This window comes from Corvus cornix, chromosome 6, assembly GCF_000738735.6.
Source record: "Corvus cornix cornix isolate S_Up_H32 chromosome 6, ASM73873v5, whole genome shotgun sequence".
NCBI classification, from domain to species: Eukaryota; Metazoa; Chordata; class Aves; order Passeriformes; family Corvidae; genus Corvus; species Corvus cornix.
This window is the reverse complement of record NC_046336.1, coordinates 34,942,665-34,959,528: the sequence shown is the minus strand read 5'-3', so window position 1 is coordinate 34,959,528 and position 16,864 is coordinate 34,942,665. Positions and strand designations below refer to the sequence as shown.

The window sequence follows — 16,864 nt, the reverse complement described above, 5'->3', positions numbered from 1 at the left end:
GCCTGAGCACCCTTTCCATGGGGAAATTCCTGCTGCTGTCCAAGCTGAGCCTCCCCTGGCCCAGCCTGAGGCTGTTTCCCCTTGTCCTGTCCCTGTTCCCTGGCAGCAGAGCCCGACCCCCCCGGCTGCCCCCTCCTGTCAGGGACTTGTGCAGAGCAGTTGGTGTTGGGGTATTCCTCGAAGCTCAGCGTGATTGTCACGGTCAGTGCTCCCGCAGGAGCACAGAAATGAGAAAATAACATTTGGAATGTGCCAACCTCTCCCCCACCTGCCTTTGAGGGGAAGGAAAGCAGGAGCAGCACTGCCCTGCCCCCAGCCCCATCCTCCTGCTCTTGCACAGACACCTCCTGAGCTTCCTGCTGCTGCTCTTTCTCCAGCCCAACGTTATCAAGTTGTGTGGCTGCTCAGAGTTCATCCTGCCTGCTACAAGGTGCTTGTCCAGCTCTAATCTGGTTTATTGGCAGACTAGACAGAGCCTGCAGGATGTGCTGCCACGGCTGTATCCCGGAGTGACCCTTCTGGGAGGAGGCACGTCTTGCCCTTCCCTCCCCACCGGCTGCTCCTTGGCACTTGGCAGGGGGCGGGGGATGTTTGGATAATGCCACACATCTTGCAAATATTTATGTCTGCAAGCCTGCCTGCACACATCAGGCCTCCTGCTGACTCGGGAACCAGAAGGAAATGGTTCTCCCTAAAATCTCCCCGAGAATATTTATTGGAAGGCTGAGGCTCCAAGCGCTGTCTGCATTCCACTGTCACACACCTCTGGCATTTCAACCAGGGACTTCTCCAGGCTGGAGAGAGCTGATGGAGCTTCCCTGGTGACAGTCCCATCCATCCCAAGCGCTGGGTGAGTCAGGGTGAGGGATGTGAAATCTCTGTTGCTTTTCTCCCCTCCCCATCCATCACAATTCCCGTGAATCCCCCCCCACACCTTTCCCTGGAGCAGCTCTGTATTTGTGACAGCATTCCCTGTGGATGTGCTGATGTCAGGGAGGAGCAAAGTGCTTTTGCAGAGCCCATCCATCTCTGCTGGCCCACAGTGCATTTGGAGGAGCTCCTGACGTGCTCCCAGCCTCCGATCCAGGGGAGCAGAGTGAGCTGTCTCTGCTCAGAGGATCTCTAATTGCATTTCTGCATCTATGTAAATTAGGTTATCCCCCCCTTAGCAGATTTCCTGCCTGTTGCACCAGGGTGAAGCCATCTCTGTGGTGCCATCAGTAGCTCCCTTCTCAGGGAATCTGGGTGCAGCTCACTGTCCACACCTTCATTTATCCCAGGGAGCCACACAGCCCTCCAAGGCACTAATAAACCTGGGGGAACTGACTGAGTTACCATTTATCTCCACTCCTCATCCCTGCCTCCAGTCAGGGGTCACTGCGTGGAGCTGCCAGGACTGGAAGCCTCCATGGGTAATGGTTTGATGGATGGAGAAACTCCTGCCTTTCAACTACATGGTTCTTTCCAAGATGGATTGTGGTGACCTTCAGGATGTGTTGTCTGGGTCTCCGTGGCTCTGTCTTGCTTGCTGAGCTCTTTCTGGAGGAGTTTGGGTTGTTTCTGGGTCCCTGGGTGTGGAGACATATGGGGACATGTATTTTCTCTGCTATTTCTGTAGGTGCAGAAAGGCTCCAGCACAGCTGTGCTGGGTGTGAGTGCTGAAACTGTGAAATGCATGGGGCTAACACCCCTCCAAAGTCTGCCTGGTTTTGGCCTGGCATCCCTGAGAGACACCCATCCCCCTTCATCATAGCTTTGCTGCGTGTTCTGGAAGAATTTCTGCATGGAAAGGGTGCTCAGGCCTTGGCAGGGGCTGCCCAGGGAGCTTTGGAGTGCCCATGCCTGGAGGTGTCCAAGGAAGGGCTGGAGGTGGCACTCAGTGCTCTGGGCTGGGGACAAGGTGGGCATCGGGCACAGGGTGGACTCCGTGGCCTTGGAGATCTTTTCCAGCCCAAATGCTTCTCTGATTTTGTGTTTTCACCTCTAATTAGCTGCCCAAAGCTTCTGCTGTTTGCTTCAGGTAATCAAGGAGCTTCTTAATTGTGCTCCGAGGGCTCAGTAGTGGTTTCTCAAAATGCAGCTCATGTGGGAGTTCCTCGGAGCTGTCAGAGATTGCAGGAGGAGGCAAATGGTGTTGGCAAGAGCCAACTTCTTCTCCTGCCTGAGCTTGCCAACATTTCTGGTATCTAAACTTGGGGCTTTGTAGGATGCAAAAGAGGAGCCTAAAAAAGGGGTGGTAAATTAAGATCTCTGGGGTGAGACACATTAAAATGCAAGTTAACCAACTCTTGCCTACAGTATTTTTATACCAACAACAATTTTCAGCGTAGGTGAAAGGAGATTTGAGTATTTTTTTTTGCTGAAATGATTTTTCTTTTTAAATGTCGAATGCCAAAATGTGAGATCATGAGCAGCAGTGTACTGATATATTTAGAAATCCTAAGTGGAGCTGTCTGAGCAACATTCTCTGCAGAGAAACTCGATTCTGCAACTCTAAGTTGTACTTAAGTACAGGAAAACCTGGAAATGTGGAAGTTATTTTCCCTGTTTCCAGGTTTAGAGTTGCTTAACCTGTGGTTTGTCTCTTTTTAAATTGGCATTTTGGTTAAAAATTTTAGCAGACTCCTGTGAAGAACACTCTTCCATCCTGCTATGCAGGAGCAGCCTCGCTGAAGGTGCTTGAGATGCTGCTCAGAAATTTCCTCCTAAAGCCTGAAGATGGGCTGTGGGCTGTGTGTTGTGGGAAAGGGAAGCACTGTAAAGAAAATCCACAAGTGTATTTCAAGGCCGCCGTGTTACTCGGTCCCAGACTTGAATCCTACTCTCATTCCCAGTTACTGGGACAGGAATAGCTCTCCGGAGCTATATTTAAAATTCCCTTGAAGGAACATCCAAAGTGGGCTTTATCCCAAGCCAAAACAAACAGCTAATGCAGAGTTATCAGCTATTAATGGCACTGGAGTCCAAACAAGCCCTAGATCTTACCCAAAGGTCTGAGCTTTCTTCTCCTGCTCTGCTCCTCGCAGGGAGTTGTGCAAAGATCCGTTTGTTCCCGTGCAGGTTTTAGGATTTGGAGGCATTATCCAGCGTTTCACCCTTTGGACGTGCCCTGTGCTGGGGATTGTCCCTGCTCTGGGAGCTTTGGCACCAAAGGCGCTCAGGTGCCTCGCCTTGGCACCAAGAATGGCGCTTTGGTTGCCAGTGCAGCTTTGCTGAAGGCTGTGGGCTTCAAGCTGGTGGATGAGGGATTAACTAACCCTCCTGGAAGTTCTGCTTCCTACCTCTGGTTCTTAGATGGGAACATGGGAGCTGCCAACAATCCATGACCCAGCCTGCTGGGAAGGGAGGAGTGCCAGGAATGGTTTGGACTGCTGTCTCTTCTTGCTGGTGCTCATTGTGGTGTCACTGAAGGCTTTGTGGTTCTCAGCTGCCAGCTTGGAACCTCTGGATGTGTGGCCAGGCTACGGGAGATGAGTTATGCAGATACTTCAATGTAAGGAGGCTATGGAACTGTTGGAGCAATTCCTGAAGTTGCTGAGGGGACTGGAGCACCTCCCCTCTGGAGCCAGGCTGGGAGAGCTGGGGCTGCTCAGCCGGGAGAGGAGAAGGTTGTGTGGAGAGCTCACAGCTCCTTCCAGGGTCTGAAGGGATACAGGGAAACTGGAGAGGGACCCTGCAGCAGGAACTGGAGGGCCAGGACACAGGGAATGGCTTCCCAGTGCCAGAGGGGAAATTCAGGTTCGATATACAGAATAAACTCTGCCCTGGGAGGGTGGGCAGGGCCTGGCACAGGGTGCCCAGAGCAGCTGGGGCTGCCCCTGGATCCCTGGCAGTGTCCAAGGCCAGGTTGCCCGGGGTTTGGAGGAGCCTGGGACAGTTGAAGGTGTTTGGGACAGCCCAGAGGAGGTGGACAGAGGTGATTTTAGGGTCCCTTCCCATCCAAACTGCTCTGGGATTCCATTCCAGAGCAGAGCTTGAGCGTATGTTTTGAACTACACAAGGGCTTAAAACAGTTAGAAGCTCTGCAAAGGTGAGCTTTGAGCACAAAGCTTCCCCAACCCTGCTGGAAACTTGCAGCCTTTGCTTTTTGTGCCACCTGGAGTGGATACCCCGTTTGGAAAGGGAGGGATGTCTGGGGACAGCTGGAAAAAAATCTGTCTAACACTTGTTGCTGTGTGCTGATGTTCTGCTGGATAGTCTCTGGAAAGCTGGAGCAGGCAGAATCCTTGGCTCTGTGTTTTCCCTTTTTAAGGAAGGGTTTTCTTTTTCTCTTTTTCCATGGCCACATTTTGTAGAAGTAAACACTTTTAAACATTTCACGGTGAGGATTTTAAACAGACTGGTTTTTGTAGGGCTTGGCTGGATTCTTGCATCGCTCGTCACATTCAGGGGCAGAGGCTGCAGATTTTTTTTTTCCCCGTGCTTCTTATCTCTGAAATCAGCTTAATTCCTTGGGCAGGGATATGGAAGATCCCCAAAACCAGTGCTTTTGGGCACGAGTTTCTACAATTAATTTGGATTTTTACAGCAGCGATGACGCAGCCCAAGAAGGTGCCCCTGGCTGTAGTAGCTTTGAGCAGGGTTTATTGTGTGAGTAAATCAGGAGTTCTCATCTCCCAGGGCCCTGCACTTTTACTGCTGTAAACGTGATCTCTGTCTGTCTGCTCCGTCAAATTCCTGTGGATGCTTCCCTCCTAAATATGGGGATTTAGGTTAGTGGTGGTATTTGTTAATTCCTGAGGGGGGAAACTCCAGAAAAAATACTCCTTCCCCCCGTTAGTATGGGCACGTTGAAAAGTTTTTCTTGAAGTTTGGGGAGGGAAGCAGCTAAAGAAATGGTCTTGCTTATTTTTGTCCACCCCCAGAGTGTGCTTTTTCTTCCCCTTCTTTGCAGGCATCTTCCCTCCTGTCCAGCCAGTACATTGCCTTTCATTTTCCTCACTGGAAGTTTGAAACGGTTCTGCTGCAAAGCCGAGGTGGCGAACACCCTAAAATCCCCAACTATGTCACTAATGCCTGCACTGAACTCTTGATTTCCTTTATTCTTCCTGATCCACCTCTGTTTAATCAGCAGCAGATCCCTGGGGGGTGACTCCTGTGTAGCTCCCCTCCGCCCTCAGGTTCCTGCAGGCCCCGCTGCAAACTGGGGCCGCACCAGTGCGGGGTGTGCTGGGAGGGCTTGGCTTTCTGGAAGCGTCCCTGGATGGGTCTGTCAGAAGATTTTCTGTCTGCTCGTGAATTCTTGCCTTCCTTACACACAGCAAGTGGCTTTTCCGTGTTGGGATGAGTCCTTTTGGGACGAAGATGAGCTCTGTGTTCCGGTATTTACTGTACGTGCCATAAGGTACAAACCCAGTGAGGGAATGTGGCTTTTGTGGCTGCGAGGGAAGAGCCTGGGCTGACCATTCATTGTGTTCCTTGGAAAATGGGAATTCCTGTCGGGATAACAACAGGCTGTGCTGCAGGGTTGGGTGCAAAGCACTGCGGGTTAATTTAGGCTGCAAAGCATCCCAGGCTGGATTGGGATGAAAGGGACCTCAAAGCCCATCCAGTGCCACCCCTGCCATGGGCAGGGACACCTCCCACTGTCCCAGGCTGCTCCAAGCCCCAATGTCCAGCCTGGCCTTGGGCACTGCCAGGGATCCAGGGGCAGCCCCAGCTGCTCTGGGCACCCTGTGCCAGGGCCTGCCCACCCTCCCAGGGAACAATTCCTGCCCAATCTCCCATCCATCCCTGCCCTCTGGCACTGGGAAGCCATTCCCTGGCTCCTGTCCCTCCATCCCTTGACCCCAGTCCTTCTCCAGCTCTTCTGGAGCCCTTTAGGCCCTGGAAGGGGGCTCTGAGGTTTCCCTGGAGTCCTTCCCTCTCCAGGCTGAGCTCTCCCAGCCTTTCCTCCCAGCAGAGCTGCTCCATCCCTCTGCTCATCCTGGAGCCTTCTCTGGACTCTCTCCAGCAGCTCCAGGCCCTCCCTATGCTGGGCCCCAGGGCTGGGGCAGCTCTGCAGGTGGGCTCTCACCTGAGCACAGGGGCAGAATCCCCTCTCTGGAGCTCCCCACGCTGCTGGGGATGCATCTCAGGGGTTTTATTCCCCATCTGCTACAAACCAGTATTGTCATTTATCTCTCACCTTTGTGCCAGTGGATGTTCACAGCAGGCTTTGGAATTCAGCATTTTATGGCTACTGCAAGCCTTTAACACAGGGCTTCTGTGCAGGTCCCCTGCTTGCTGGGATGAAAAACTGACTTTTTTGTGGCTTGCTGGGGAGGTCAGGGGCTGGCTCTGGTCGGGCTGGGGGAGCAGAGCACCCCCAGGGCAGCACGGGGAGCTGTGTGGGTGGACACCCCTCTGTGTGCTTTGCTGGTGAGAGGCAGCAGCAGGTTTGTATGCATTAAGTGTACTTGCAGCCGACTTGTTAAGGTTCTTTTTGCATGACTTCCGCAAATTGGAATGCAATTAGCTTCTTCCTCCTGTTGCCTTATTAATTATGGTGATGGACCTAACCTGATTTGGGGCAGGATGTATCGCAGAGGATTGTGCCCTCTTTTGAAACTCTTCATCAAGCCTCTGTCACATCTGACCATTGATCTTTCAGGAAGGTAGGGGTGGCTTGGTGCCAGTCTGCTTGCTCTGGAGAGGGAAGATGCTAACAGCTGCTTTCCACTCACAGTGACCCTCTGAAGGCAGAGACATTCACTCCAGTGCTGAGTAAATATTCATGGAAATCTTCCTCCTGCACACAGGCTCCTTTGGAAACACTCCCGCTCCCTTACAAGTAGTGCAGTTTATTTTGTTTGTGTGTTGTTCCTGTTAGAAACCCGAATCAAAAAGTGCAGAATAAATCCTGCTGGAAAATAAGAGGTGATGGAACGGCTGCATCTTGCTTAAACCACTTACTCGCCGTGGCAGGAGTGGGATTTTTCACCATTTTAAATACTTCTTATTTTGTATGCCTGGGTAGATTTCTGTGTTCACGTGTGTGGGGTAGCTGCTGTTTTGAAATCATCCTGGGGATTAAGGAGTGGTGTGGCTTGGAGAAGGATTTGTTATGGAACAATGGGGAACTATGAGTTAATTTATGGGCTCTGAGTTTCATGTGTTTCGGGGCTGGTGATGAGGTGGGCATCGGGCACAGCTTGGACTCCACAGCCTTGGAGATCCTTTCCAACCCTAAATAAAGATTCTGGGATTGTACGTAAAAATAAACACAGTAGAAAAACCCCCATTTATCTGAAATGGCACCTGTGAATTACAGGGAAAGAAAAGCACATCAAATAATAATAATAACAATAAAAATAAATAATGGGGAAGTTGCTGGAGGCCTGGCACGTGCGAGTGTGTGGGACTGACAAGCCCCAGTGTGTGACTGATTTTTGTGAACTATTAAGAGTGACGAATATTCTCTCACAGGGAACAACAGAGGAGCTCTGCTTGTGGCTCTGACGTCGTATTTTTAGCCCCAGCTCGTTTTCAAGGATGTCAAACTCAGCTTTTGTTCTTACTCGGTTCTAAAAGATGGGTGGAAGATTTCCTGCTGGAAGGGTTCAGAGCTCCCCGGCTATGGAGGGTGCTTTAGTGTGTGATGGGAGGGGTGGAACGAGATGATTTCTAAGGTTTTTTCCGACCCAAAGCAGTCTGGGGTTCTGTGAAACACTCTCATAAATAAGCAGCTGGCTTGCAAGGTGGTTTTGCTCCTCCAGCCAGCCCTGTTTGAGGGCAGCTGGAGGTGCTTTTCTCACAGGCTTTGTAGTCAAAGCCTCATCTTAACTAATTATCCCGAATAACAAAACCTATTTTGCTCACATTCAAGCATGACTGAGTTATTATCCAGCCCTTTCCGTGTGGGTATTTAATTTTAGGATGCTGAGATGTGGCAGAGGTGAAGCTGTGTCTCGCTGATGTCCCAGCCAACGTGTTCCTTTCACAATGGCTGCATTTTGTGGGGTGGCTAAAAGGGTTTGGGTGACTCGGGGTCCCTGAGCTTGCTCTGATATCCCAGTGCTGAGGAGAGGGGCTGAATCAGGTGCTTCAGATGTGCTCTTACGCTTCTGATATTATTGTTGTTAATAATATAATATTGATAATATTATTAGGCTCTTGAATTGCCTAAATTTGTTCATGTTGGGTCTGGTTTGCTGCTTGTCCCCCAACTGGAATCTTAAAGGTTGAAAAAGACCCTTAAGCTCATTGAGTCCAACCAAGTTTTCCTGTTCCCTTTGCTGTTGTTTGGACTGAATCTCCCAACTCCTCCTCACATCCTTTCCCATGCTCAATTCCAGCAAGGAGAGCATTGTTTTGTGCTGAGGATCTCTACATCCAGAGGGAAGTTTGACTTGGGCCAGAAATTCCCCATAGGCTTTGTGGGATTTCTTGCAACAACTCCACTTGAAAGCCTGACCTTATCAAGGAGAAATGAAATAAATGTTGAGCCTTGGGATGAAACAAATGCCCGAAATTGGAATGCAGGCTGATATGATGAACACAAAAGCTTTAATTAGGCTTTCTTTGGTGGGCAGTTGAGCAACACTAATGACGAGCTCCTTGTTATGAGGATTTGGGGTGCTGAGCCCAGAAGAGCAGTGCTGAGTTAAGGCACAGCAGGGAAAGCATTGTCTGGCTTGGCACAGGAGGTGGGGTGAGGAAATGGGGTCATCCAGCACTTACAGATGACCAGCCTGGCTGAAAGGAAGACATCCCACGGGGGCAGGTTCTCCTGGGGGTTATCTGCACACAGGAGGGGCGGGAGTGGCAGTCAGGAATTGCTGTGAAGGTGATGCCTTAGGTTTTAACTTTCATATTTTTCAAATCCTGGACTGCCTGCTGTGTCCCTCTGAGGTTCCTTGTGCCCTCTCAGCTGCTGTTCTCTCACGCTGGTCAGACAGAACAAACCTCTCCAGGTTTGTTCTTCAAGGACACCTCAATTGTCCCAGGCCCCAAAATGTGTAAATTAAAGCCTCTAAAGGGGGAGCAAACTTGGGTAATGACATCATGAACTGAGGTTATAATTGGAGAATTAACCCTGATATGCAAATGGACCAAACTCATAAAAGGGTGAAGAACCCCTGACCCAGGGTCCGTCTTGGGTGGAGCCTCTGGAGTGCCCAGGGTGTGCCTTTGAAGGCCCTTCAGATAAATACCTGCTTTTATTCTCTTATTCTTGTCTAGCCTCTGTTTTTAGGTGTCACCTTAGTTATGAAAGGCAGTCTCAGACTCTCAGGAGTGGCTTTGTGGCGCTCCGAGCCCGCCTTGTCCCGCAGCCAGGCCTTGGGCAGCCTGGTCCCGTCCCCTCCTGCCCTTCAGCAGGGACAGTTCTGGTGGCCCCTGGTGTCCAGCTGAATGTTTTGTCAAAGTAACCTCCAAACTATCAAAAAGAATCTTAAACATCCCTGAGCTGGCTCTGCAGTGGGGGGAACCCTGAGCTGGTTCTAACCCTGTGCAAGGACCGTGGGATCGCCAAGGCTGGGCTGGTTTGGGTCTCCTCAAGTCCCAGTTTGGTTCTTTTTCGAGAAGACATGACCCATTAAAGTGTTTTTCTTTGAAAACCTTGTTTCATACTCATCTTTCCAATAGCTACAGCCCCCCTGACTGCTCAGGCTCTGCAGGGAGCTGCTGCCTGTGAGCAGTTCAGCCCCCAGAAGCAGAGCTGCAGGGTGAGGGGTGAAGGGCTAAGGAGCTGCTGTCCAGCCTGGAGGTGTTTTAGGGCCTTTAGTTTTGGTCTAGATCAGGACTGAACATTCTCAGTTGTCCACCTGCTTTAGGGACTTCGTGCCAAATGGCCCCTGTAGCGATTATAACATAAACACTCCGAGAACCAGTGCAGTGTCACCCTTTGGTGTGCTCCAGTTTGTGTAAGGAATACGAAACACAATAAACCAAGTAATAAATCCTTTACCTTCTTGTTTGTGCTTCCTTTCAGCTGTGTGTGTGGAAGATATTCCAAGTAGCTGCGTTACTGTGGATGTGAAACTTGGAGCTAAAAGAGGATTCTGCAACCCTGCGGAATCTATTTTTATTTCAGTGCTGGGCGTATCTAAAGCTTATTTACAATAAATAATTGCAATTCACATCTCTGTGATTTTTTTTCTTTGACTTCTTGGCACATTTTTAGGGAAAATATTTTTTTTTTAATTTATTGTTATTTATTTATTAAATTTACTGATTTTTAAAAAAATGTATTTGTCCCCCAGGTCGAAGGAGCTAATAAAGGAAGCGATCCTTGACAATGACTTCATGAAGAACCTGGAATTGTCCCAGATCCAGGAGATTGTGGATTGTATGTACCCCGTGGAGTATGGCAAGGACAGCTGCATCATCAAGGAGGGAGATGTGGGTTCCCTGGTCTATGTCATGGAAGGTAGGGTTGGGAAAGATCCTATTTATTCCTTTTTTTCCAACACTTACAGACAGAAACTTTTGTGGGGAAAATGGTTTCGGAGAGAGAGGTTGTCTAAATCTGGTTGCTGAAAAATTGTGTGGATCCTGCCTGGATTTGTATGCCTGCCTGGGTAGAGAAAGGAGGTGAAAGCTGTGAACCCTGCACTGGAATAAACCTCCCCTAAGCAGAGTTCCTGGGCTTGGAGGGGATGGTTTGCTGGAGAAAGGAGGGATTTCCCAGAAGGAGTGGTGGGGTGGAAGTGGCTGTGGGACAGGGAGAACATGGTCACAGCCTCCTGCCAGGTGGGGCTGTGCTTGGGGTGGTGGAAAATGGTGTTGGTGCATCCTGGGCACAAGGGGAGGGCAGCAGCTGTGCTCGAGCACATCTGGTTTTGGTTTTCTCATGGAACACCAGAGCAGGGGGTGTTCAGCTTTGTAAAAATCTTCTAACAGGCGTTGCCAGAGCTCTGCCTCTCCAAAATCCCAGCTCCTTGTGCTTGGTGTTGTCTTCTTTCCAGGTTCTCTCGCCCTCCACGTGTCAGACTGAGCCCATTCCATGTGTATTTGTGCTGTTTATTTTTAAGGAAGTGCATGTCAGCTGTGGGAGTTGCTGACCAAACCTCGTGTGCATCCAGCACCCCTCTCCTCAGAGTGGCTGCTCCTGACTTCGGAGGGAAATATCCCTGCTTTCCTTCCCAGTGTCATTTGGTACCACAATGGATAAATGCTTATCAAATTCTCCCTGCTCCTCACCAGAACTGCCTGGTGGACTCAAAGCATTGTGGCCAGATAACACCTAAGGGGAGTGGAGGTTTTTCACTTGCCCATCTATATTTTAATATCCGAAATGGTTCTTTTAAACAAAAATCTTTCCAAGGCAGCAAGCCATCCTTTAAACAAGCTTTCCTGCCAAATTCCTCATGCTGTATAGTTGCAAATGCTCCTCGCTGCTTTCCCAAAACAACTTGAAGCTTCTGGCCTTTTAAGGTTAAGTCCTTTCTCAAGGCCCAGGTTTTATTCCTCTGGCTTTTCAGAGTTTTAAATTTTGCACGTTGAAATGGTTTTCCTGCGAAGTGGGGGGTGCCAGAGCGAATTTTGTGTTTCCACCCCCAGCACTGCGTGGAAGGATTCGAGGTTTACAGAGCCTGCTCTGAGGTGCAGAATCTGTTCTGTTGATGCTAAAACAACTGCTTTAAAATAATCCTTGAAGAGTATTTTCCTTGGAGTGGAAGTGCGGAGGATTTGCACTGTGCAGTTCTGTGCTCGCTTCCCAAATTCCCCCCACACCACAGGTTCGCTCACGGGGTTTTTGCTGCCTTTTGGGATGTTGTGTTCAGTGTTGTCCCTTGAGAAAGCCCCAGAAGAACAGGACATGTTGGAATCAGGGTGTATTTACCTCCTGCTCAGCCTCTTCCCGTTCCCTGGAGAGGATTTGGGCAGGGTTTAGGGGCAGAAGTGTTTCCAGAGTGGTTTTGGGGGTATTGAGCACGGCCTGGTACTCAGATAACCCTTTACTGCTGATAGATTTGATTGTATTTCTGGTTATTATTTATCAGATAAATGTGCTGATGAGAGTGAAACAAATATGTGTCAAAACCAAATTTTGTGGGTTTTGGGCACTTGAGCTTTTCCATGTTCTCCCGGCAGCCCTGTGTGTGTGAGGGCTCAGCTTGGCTCTTCCCTTGGCTTTGTAACTTAATTTAAATTATTTAGATAGCTCCCTAAATATGCATAATGCTGTGCAAACCCAATTATGGCGAGTTTACAGCCTATGTTTAGCCATAATGCAATGAGTGAGGATGAAGTCATGGAACTGGGAGAGGACGTTATCAGATGGGTTGGGCTGTGGTTATGAGAGCTCATTTGGGTTTATCATTCTGCGTCCTCTCGATTATTAACACAATAAACTCAAATGAAAACTCTGCTCTTTGCAAAACTCTCCTGGAAGGACCCGTCTTTGGGTATTACTGGGAAGTGTTTTGTCAAAAATCAAATACTTGCTGTCCTCCTTCCAGTAATTCCTTTTTCCTTGGGCTCTTGCTCGTCTTTGAGCTAGTAGTGAGAAAAACCAGAGCTCTGAGTCAGGAGCTGAAGCTGGAATTTCTCAGCAAGCAGAATCCTGAATTTAGAGCTTCTTTGCTTTTAGTAAGTTTAATAAGTGCTTTTTTTTCTGTATTCTGGGGTGATTTTAGCCACAGTCTGTGTCTTGCTGGCCGAATTCCCACCTCTAGGGATATGAGGGCCCCTGCTCCAGGCTTTCAGGTGCTGGCCCCACCACATCCCAGCCTTTAAAGCCCTTTCTTTCTCCGGCTTCACCCTGCCTGTGCTGGTGCTTCAGCCCTCTGGGAACACCCCTTGATTCCCTGTGTTCAAAAAGTAGCAAGAAACCCCCTCACCTTTTCCTTATTGACTGAAATGGCTCAAGAGATGCCCTAAGCCTCGAGCAACACCAACAAATCTCCCTTACAGCTGTGCTTTGAAGGTGGGAGTGAATGTTTCAAGTGTCTATCAGGGGCTGAGACTGCCGGCAGCAGTGAACATCCCTGCTGTGCCCGCCTCCAGCAGGAATATTCCTGCAGGCCGTGAGACTGGGAGTGAAAAAAGGGGGATCAGCTTAAAGAGCTCAACTACTCCACACTGGCTCTGCAGGGAAAACAATCGTGAGAGGAAAAGAAACTTATTTATGGGATATATTCCCTTTCCTGGGAGGAAGTTTGCTGCTCTGAGAGGGGTTCAACAGATTATTTGTCTTCAGATTGGAGGGTTTTTAGAGCCAGAAAAAGTTCTCGTTAATCAATCTTATTCTTCCTCTAAAATGAGTCTGCCACCTCCATTTTTTTTTTTTCTTTAAGGGAAAAACCCTAAACATTTTCCAAACAGTAGTTCTGCAGCTTTGCATTTGCTGACCTCACAACATTCCTATAATTCTTCTGAAAGCACTTTAAAAATGTGGCAGCCTGGAGAGGTGTGTTTAGAGGGATCCCCCTCGGATCTGGGCCATGTTGACAGGCTGGAGTTGTACTAAGGAGGGTAAATGTGACACCCCACCTCTGACCCCAAATGTCTCCCCTGGCTGAGCCTGTCAGCTGCAGGGTGTCAGGCTGGATCAGGGCAGGAAAATCCTGTGGAGAAATCCGGTGATGAGGTCCAGGTTTGAGGCTGCCCTGTGAATAAACAGATATTCTCAGGTTTTTTAAACTTTGTTAACAGGTGTGAAGAGTCCTCCCTTTAGGGGTAGTGCCGTTCCCATAAAGCCTGGAAGAAATCACTCGGTGACACAGGGGGAAGAGGGAATTCCTTGGATGCACTCTTTCGTGGCTCGGGGTTTTGTACTGGCAGCAGGTGCTGCGATGAATTCTGAGGCTGCCCCTCTGCACACACCCGGAGAACCTGAGGGAAAAAAAGTCCCTTGTGTGCTCCAGCTTTTCCAGGCATGGAAAGGGAGGAGGCAGCTTTTAAAGAACCACATTGGGAACCAGCCCACGCTTCCCCCAGCCCCTGTTTCAGTAGTTTTTCCTCTCCTCTTCAATTTCCTTTAATTTCTGCCTTCAGTCGTGGTGATTTGCCTTTTATTTTTAAAGGTGACTTTGTCTCTTGCTTCCTCCTTGGTAGCTCCTCCAAAGGAAGGATCTAACTGTGATTTCCCATGGGAACGTGGGTTTCTGGGAGTCCTGGGAAGCAGTGTACTCCTAGAAACTGTGGGATCTGCCGGGACATCCAGCTGGGTGTTGATAAGGGAAGACAAACAAAGTCCCTGTGGCTGTTTGAACTACAGAGGCAAACTGGGGGGGGGGGGGCCCTGGCAGCCCTTCCATGGGGTCTCAGAGGGGGGAAATGCTCCTCTGGGAGGCTCTGGCAGGTTTTTCCTGTTGAATCCAAAGCAAAGCAAGCTCATGGGTGTTGTCTGTGTTCCCCCAGGCATCGCCTCGCTCCTCCTGCCTGCACAGCCTCTGCCCTGAGGATTCATCCTCAGTGTGTTGGCACTGACGCTTCCCACAGCTCCCTGTTCCCTCCTGTTGGCTTTTCCCACCTGGGCAGTCCCCTGCTTTTCCCCCAGGATCACTGCAGGCCCTTGGATGCTCCGTCACCTTTGTGTCACCTCCCTCCGAGCCCTCTTTCCTCTCTTTTTATGGATCTGATTTAACAGGGCTAATTCCCTTGGAGCGTCTGGTGAGTGAGAACCTCCTCCTCTCAGGGAAAGGGCTTGGTGGGAATGATACTTCAAAATGAAAAAATTGTGGGGAACAGAGACCTGTTTGGTTTTAAGGAGCATAAATATCTGAGGGATGGAGCAGCTCTGCTGGGAGGAAAGGCTGGGAGAGATGGGATTGTTCACCTGGAGAAGGGAAGGCTCCAGGAAGACCTCAGAGCTCTGTCCAGGGCCTGAAGGGGCTTCAGGAGAGCTGGAGAGGGACTGGGGACAAGGGATGGAGGGACAGGACACAGGGAATGGCTTCCCAGTGCCAGAGGGCAGGGCTGGATGGGAGATTGGGAAGGAATTGTTCCCTGGGAGGGTGGGAGGCCCTGGCACAGGCTTGGCTGAACTCTGTGTGTGCTGGGGTGTTTGGGCCACCCTCATGCCCTGGGATCACACCCAGAGATGGAGCTGAGCCCTCAGGTGGGATTTTCCCGGCTGCACATTCCCAATACTGTGGCTAATTCCCACCTCTCTGCATCTCCCTGGGCACTGAGGAAGGTGGGAACAGCAGCATCCATTGCAGTCCGGGCTTTTCCAACCCAACCGAGGCCGTTCTGCTGCCAGGACTTACCCTGCCTCTCAGAACAGGTGTTTTGGGCCCCACCTGAGCCTCCAAACCTCTTCAGGAGGGGTCTGCATCTGCTTTCCCAAGCACAGGTCCCCAGTAGGATCTCATGGCATAGGTGTTGGGTGGCTCTGGAGACGGCGGAGTGCTCACTCAGCATCAGAGGAGCACGGTGGGGCAAGGAATCGATTAGAAATTACAGCAAAGCGGGAATTCCCGCCCAGCCTGCCAACAGAGTGCTGCCCTCCGAGGAGCCTGCCTTTCCCAGGGCTTTCCGGGGGGTTTGGGACAATGTCCTGTGGCAGCAGTTTCTTCTCTGCTCTCCTGTTTCATGCTGTTGCCTGCTTTTGTGCTATTCAGTTTTGTTTCCTTCATCCTGGTCTTGCAGGCTTGGGCAGGAGTCAGAGCAGGGTTTTTCCCTCTGTTCCCCTCTGGAATCCTGCAGGCTTTCTGGGCTTCCTGCCTCTTGGAGAAATGGGGTTGTCCTGCCACATCCAGGGCAATGCAATGCCAATCTTCCACTGGTATCAGTTCGTTACTTTAATTTTACAGTGTCTTAATAATTAACTCTTCCAAGAGTATTATTTGCCCATATTAGCGATGGGGAATTAAACATTTCTTGCATTTATTTCACGAGATGTGCACGAGATGAAATGGGACATGAAAGGGTGACTGGGCTCGTGGCAGATGTGGTTTGATATTCTGTATACAGCAGTTATTTTTAAAGCTGCAGGACTGAACCTTAGCACTTCACATGCACTAAGAAACAATGGTGAAATCATTCCTTTGCAGCAAGAAAAGCCTAACCTTGAGCTAATCTAAGCCAATATGTGGTAAGGAGGAGAAGAAAATGGAATCAAAGCTGGGACCTGGTGACTTCAGCCTTCCCAAGTTTGTGAAGGTGTTTCCGGACTGGCAGAGGAGAGGAGGGACTGGAGGGTGTTTGATGATTTACTCAGACATAAATCCCCCAAAGAGCTGAGTCTCGTGTCTCTGTCCTCAGCCAAACCCTGCTGCCAGCACAGATTCCCATTGGAATTGGGTGAGAGGGGCCTGCTGGTTCTTCTGCAGGGCTGTAAAAGTTTGAGTGTCGAGCCGACCTGAGAATTCCTTTCATTTTCCCAGTGAATGCCTGGCTTTCTTTGGGATCTGGCTCATGTTCCCGGTGATTTACTCCTCTTGCTGTTCCTTTCATCACTACCTGAGCCTCTCTGAGTCTCTCTCTGCAGTGTGGTACTGACACAAAACTGGGGCAGCCTTGGCAGAAGCTGAAAGGATTCATTGCTGGGGAGGAGCACTCGGAGTTAATCAAACAGATAAATTATTCTGTAAATGCTTTCCTACAACCTGGTCTGTCCCCAGGCAGCCACATATCCATCTTCCCCTCTCCAGGGAAAACAGAGGATAGGTGTAACCTCTCCCAGAACAATTCCTGCTGGATGACAAACGGAATCATAGTGGGTTTTTCCCCTGCACAAGATCCCAGCTGACGTGCTGTTAATTCCTGTAGCGCTCAGCAGTTATGCAAAGACTGCCTTGTGGTGAAGGGGCTTTTATTTACCAGAGAAATTGGGGAGATAAAGCTTCATTCAGTTTATTAATAATAGCAGCTGGAAAGGGAGGCCCAAAGTGTCTTTCTTGTACCACCCCCCCCCCCCCCCCCCCCCCCCCCCCCACTGTTCCATGACTCCCTTTTGTTGTGACTCCCACAAGCAAAATGGGAAATAAAA

The 16,864-nt window shown here is 49.9% G+C and overlaps 1 protein-coding gene across 3 annotated transcripts in view; it reads left to right on the top strand.

Moving 5' to 3' along the window:
* The window catches only part of PRKG1 (protein kinase cGMP-dependent 1), a 371,601-nt gene that overhangs the window by 50,339 nt on the left and 304,398 nt on the right, over positions 1–16,864 (top strand). For all 3 annotated transcript variants that reach the window (XM_039553813.1, XM_039553812.1, XM_039553814.1), the window contains exon 2: positions 10,185–10,351. In XM_039553813.1, the coding sequence (XP_039409747.1) occupies positions 10,185–10,351 (167 nt within the window). The remainder of the gene's footprint in view (positions 1–10,184; positions 10,352–16,864) is intronic.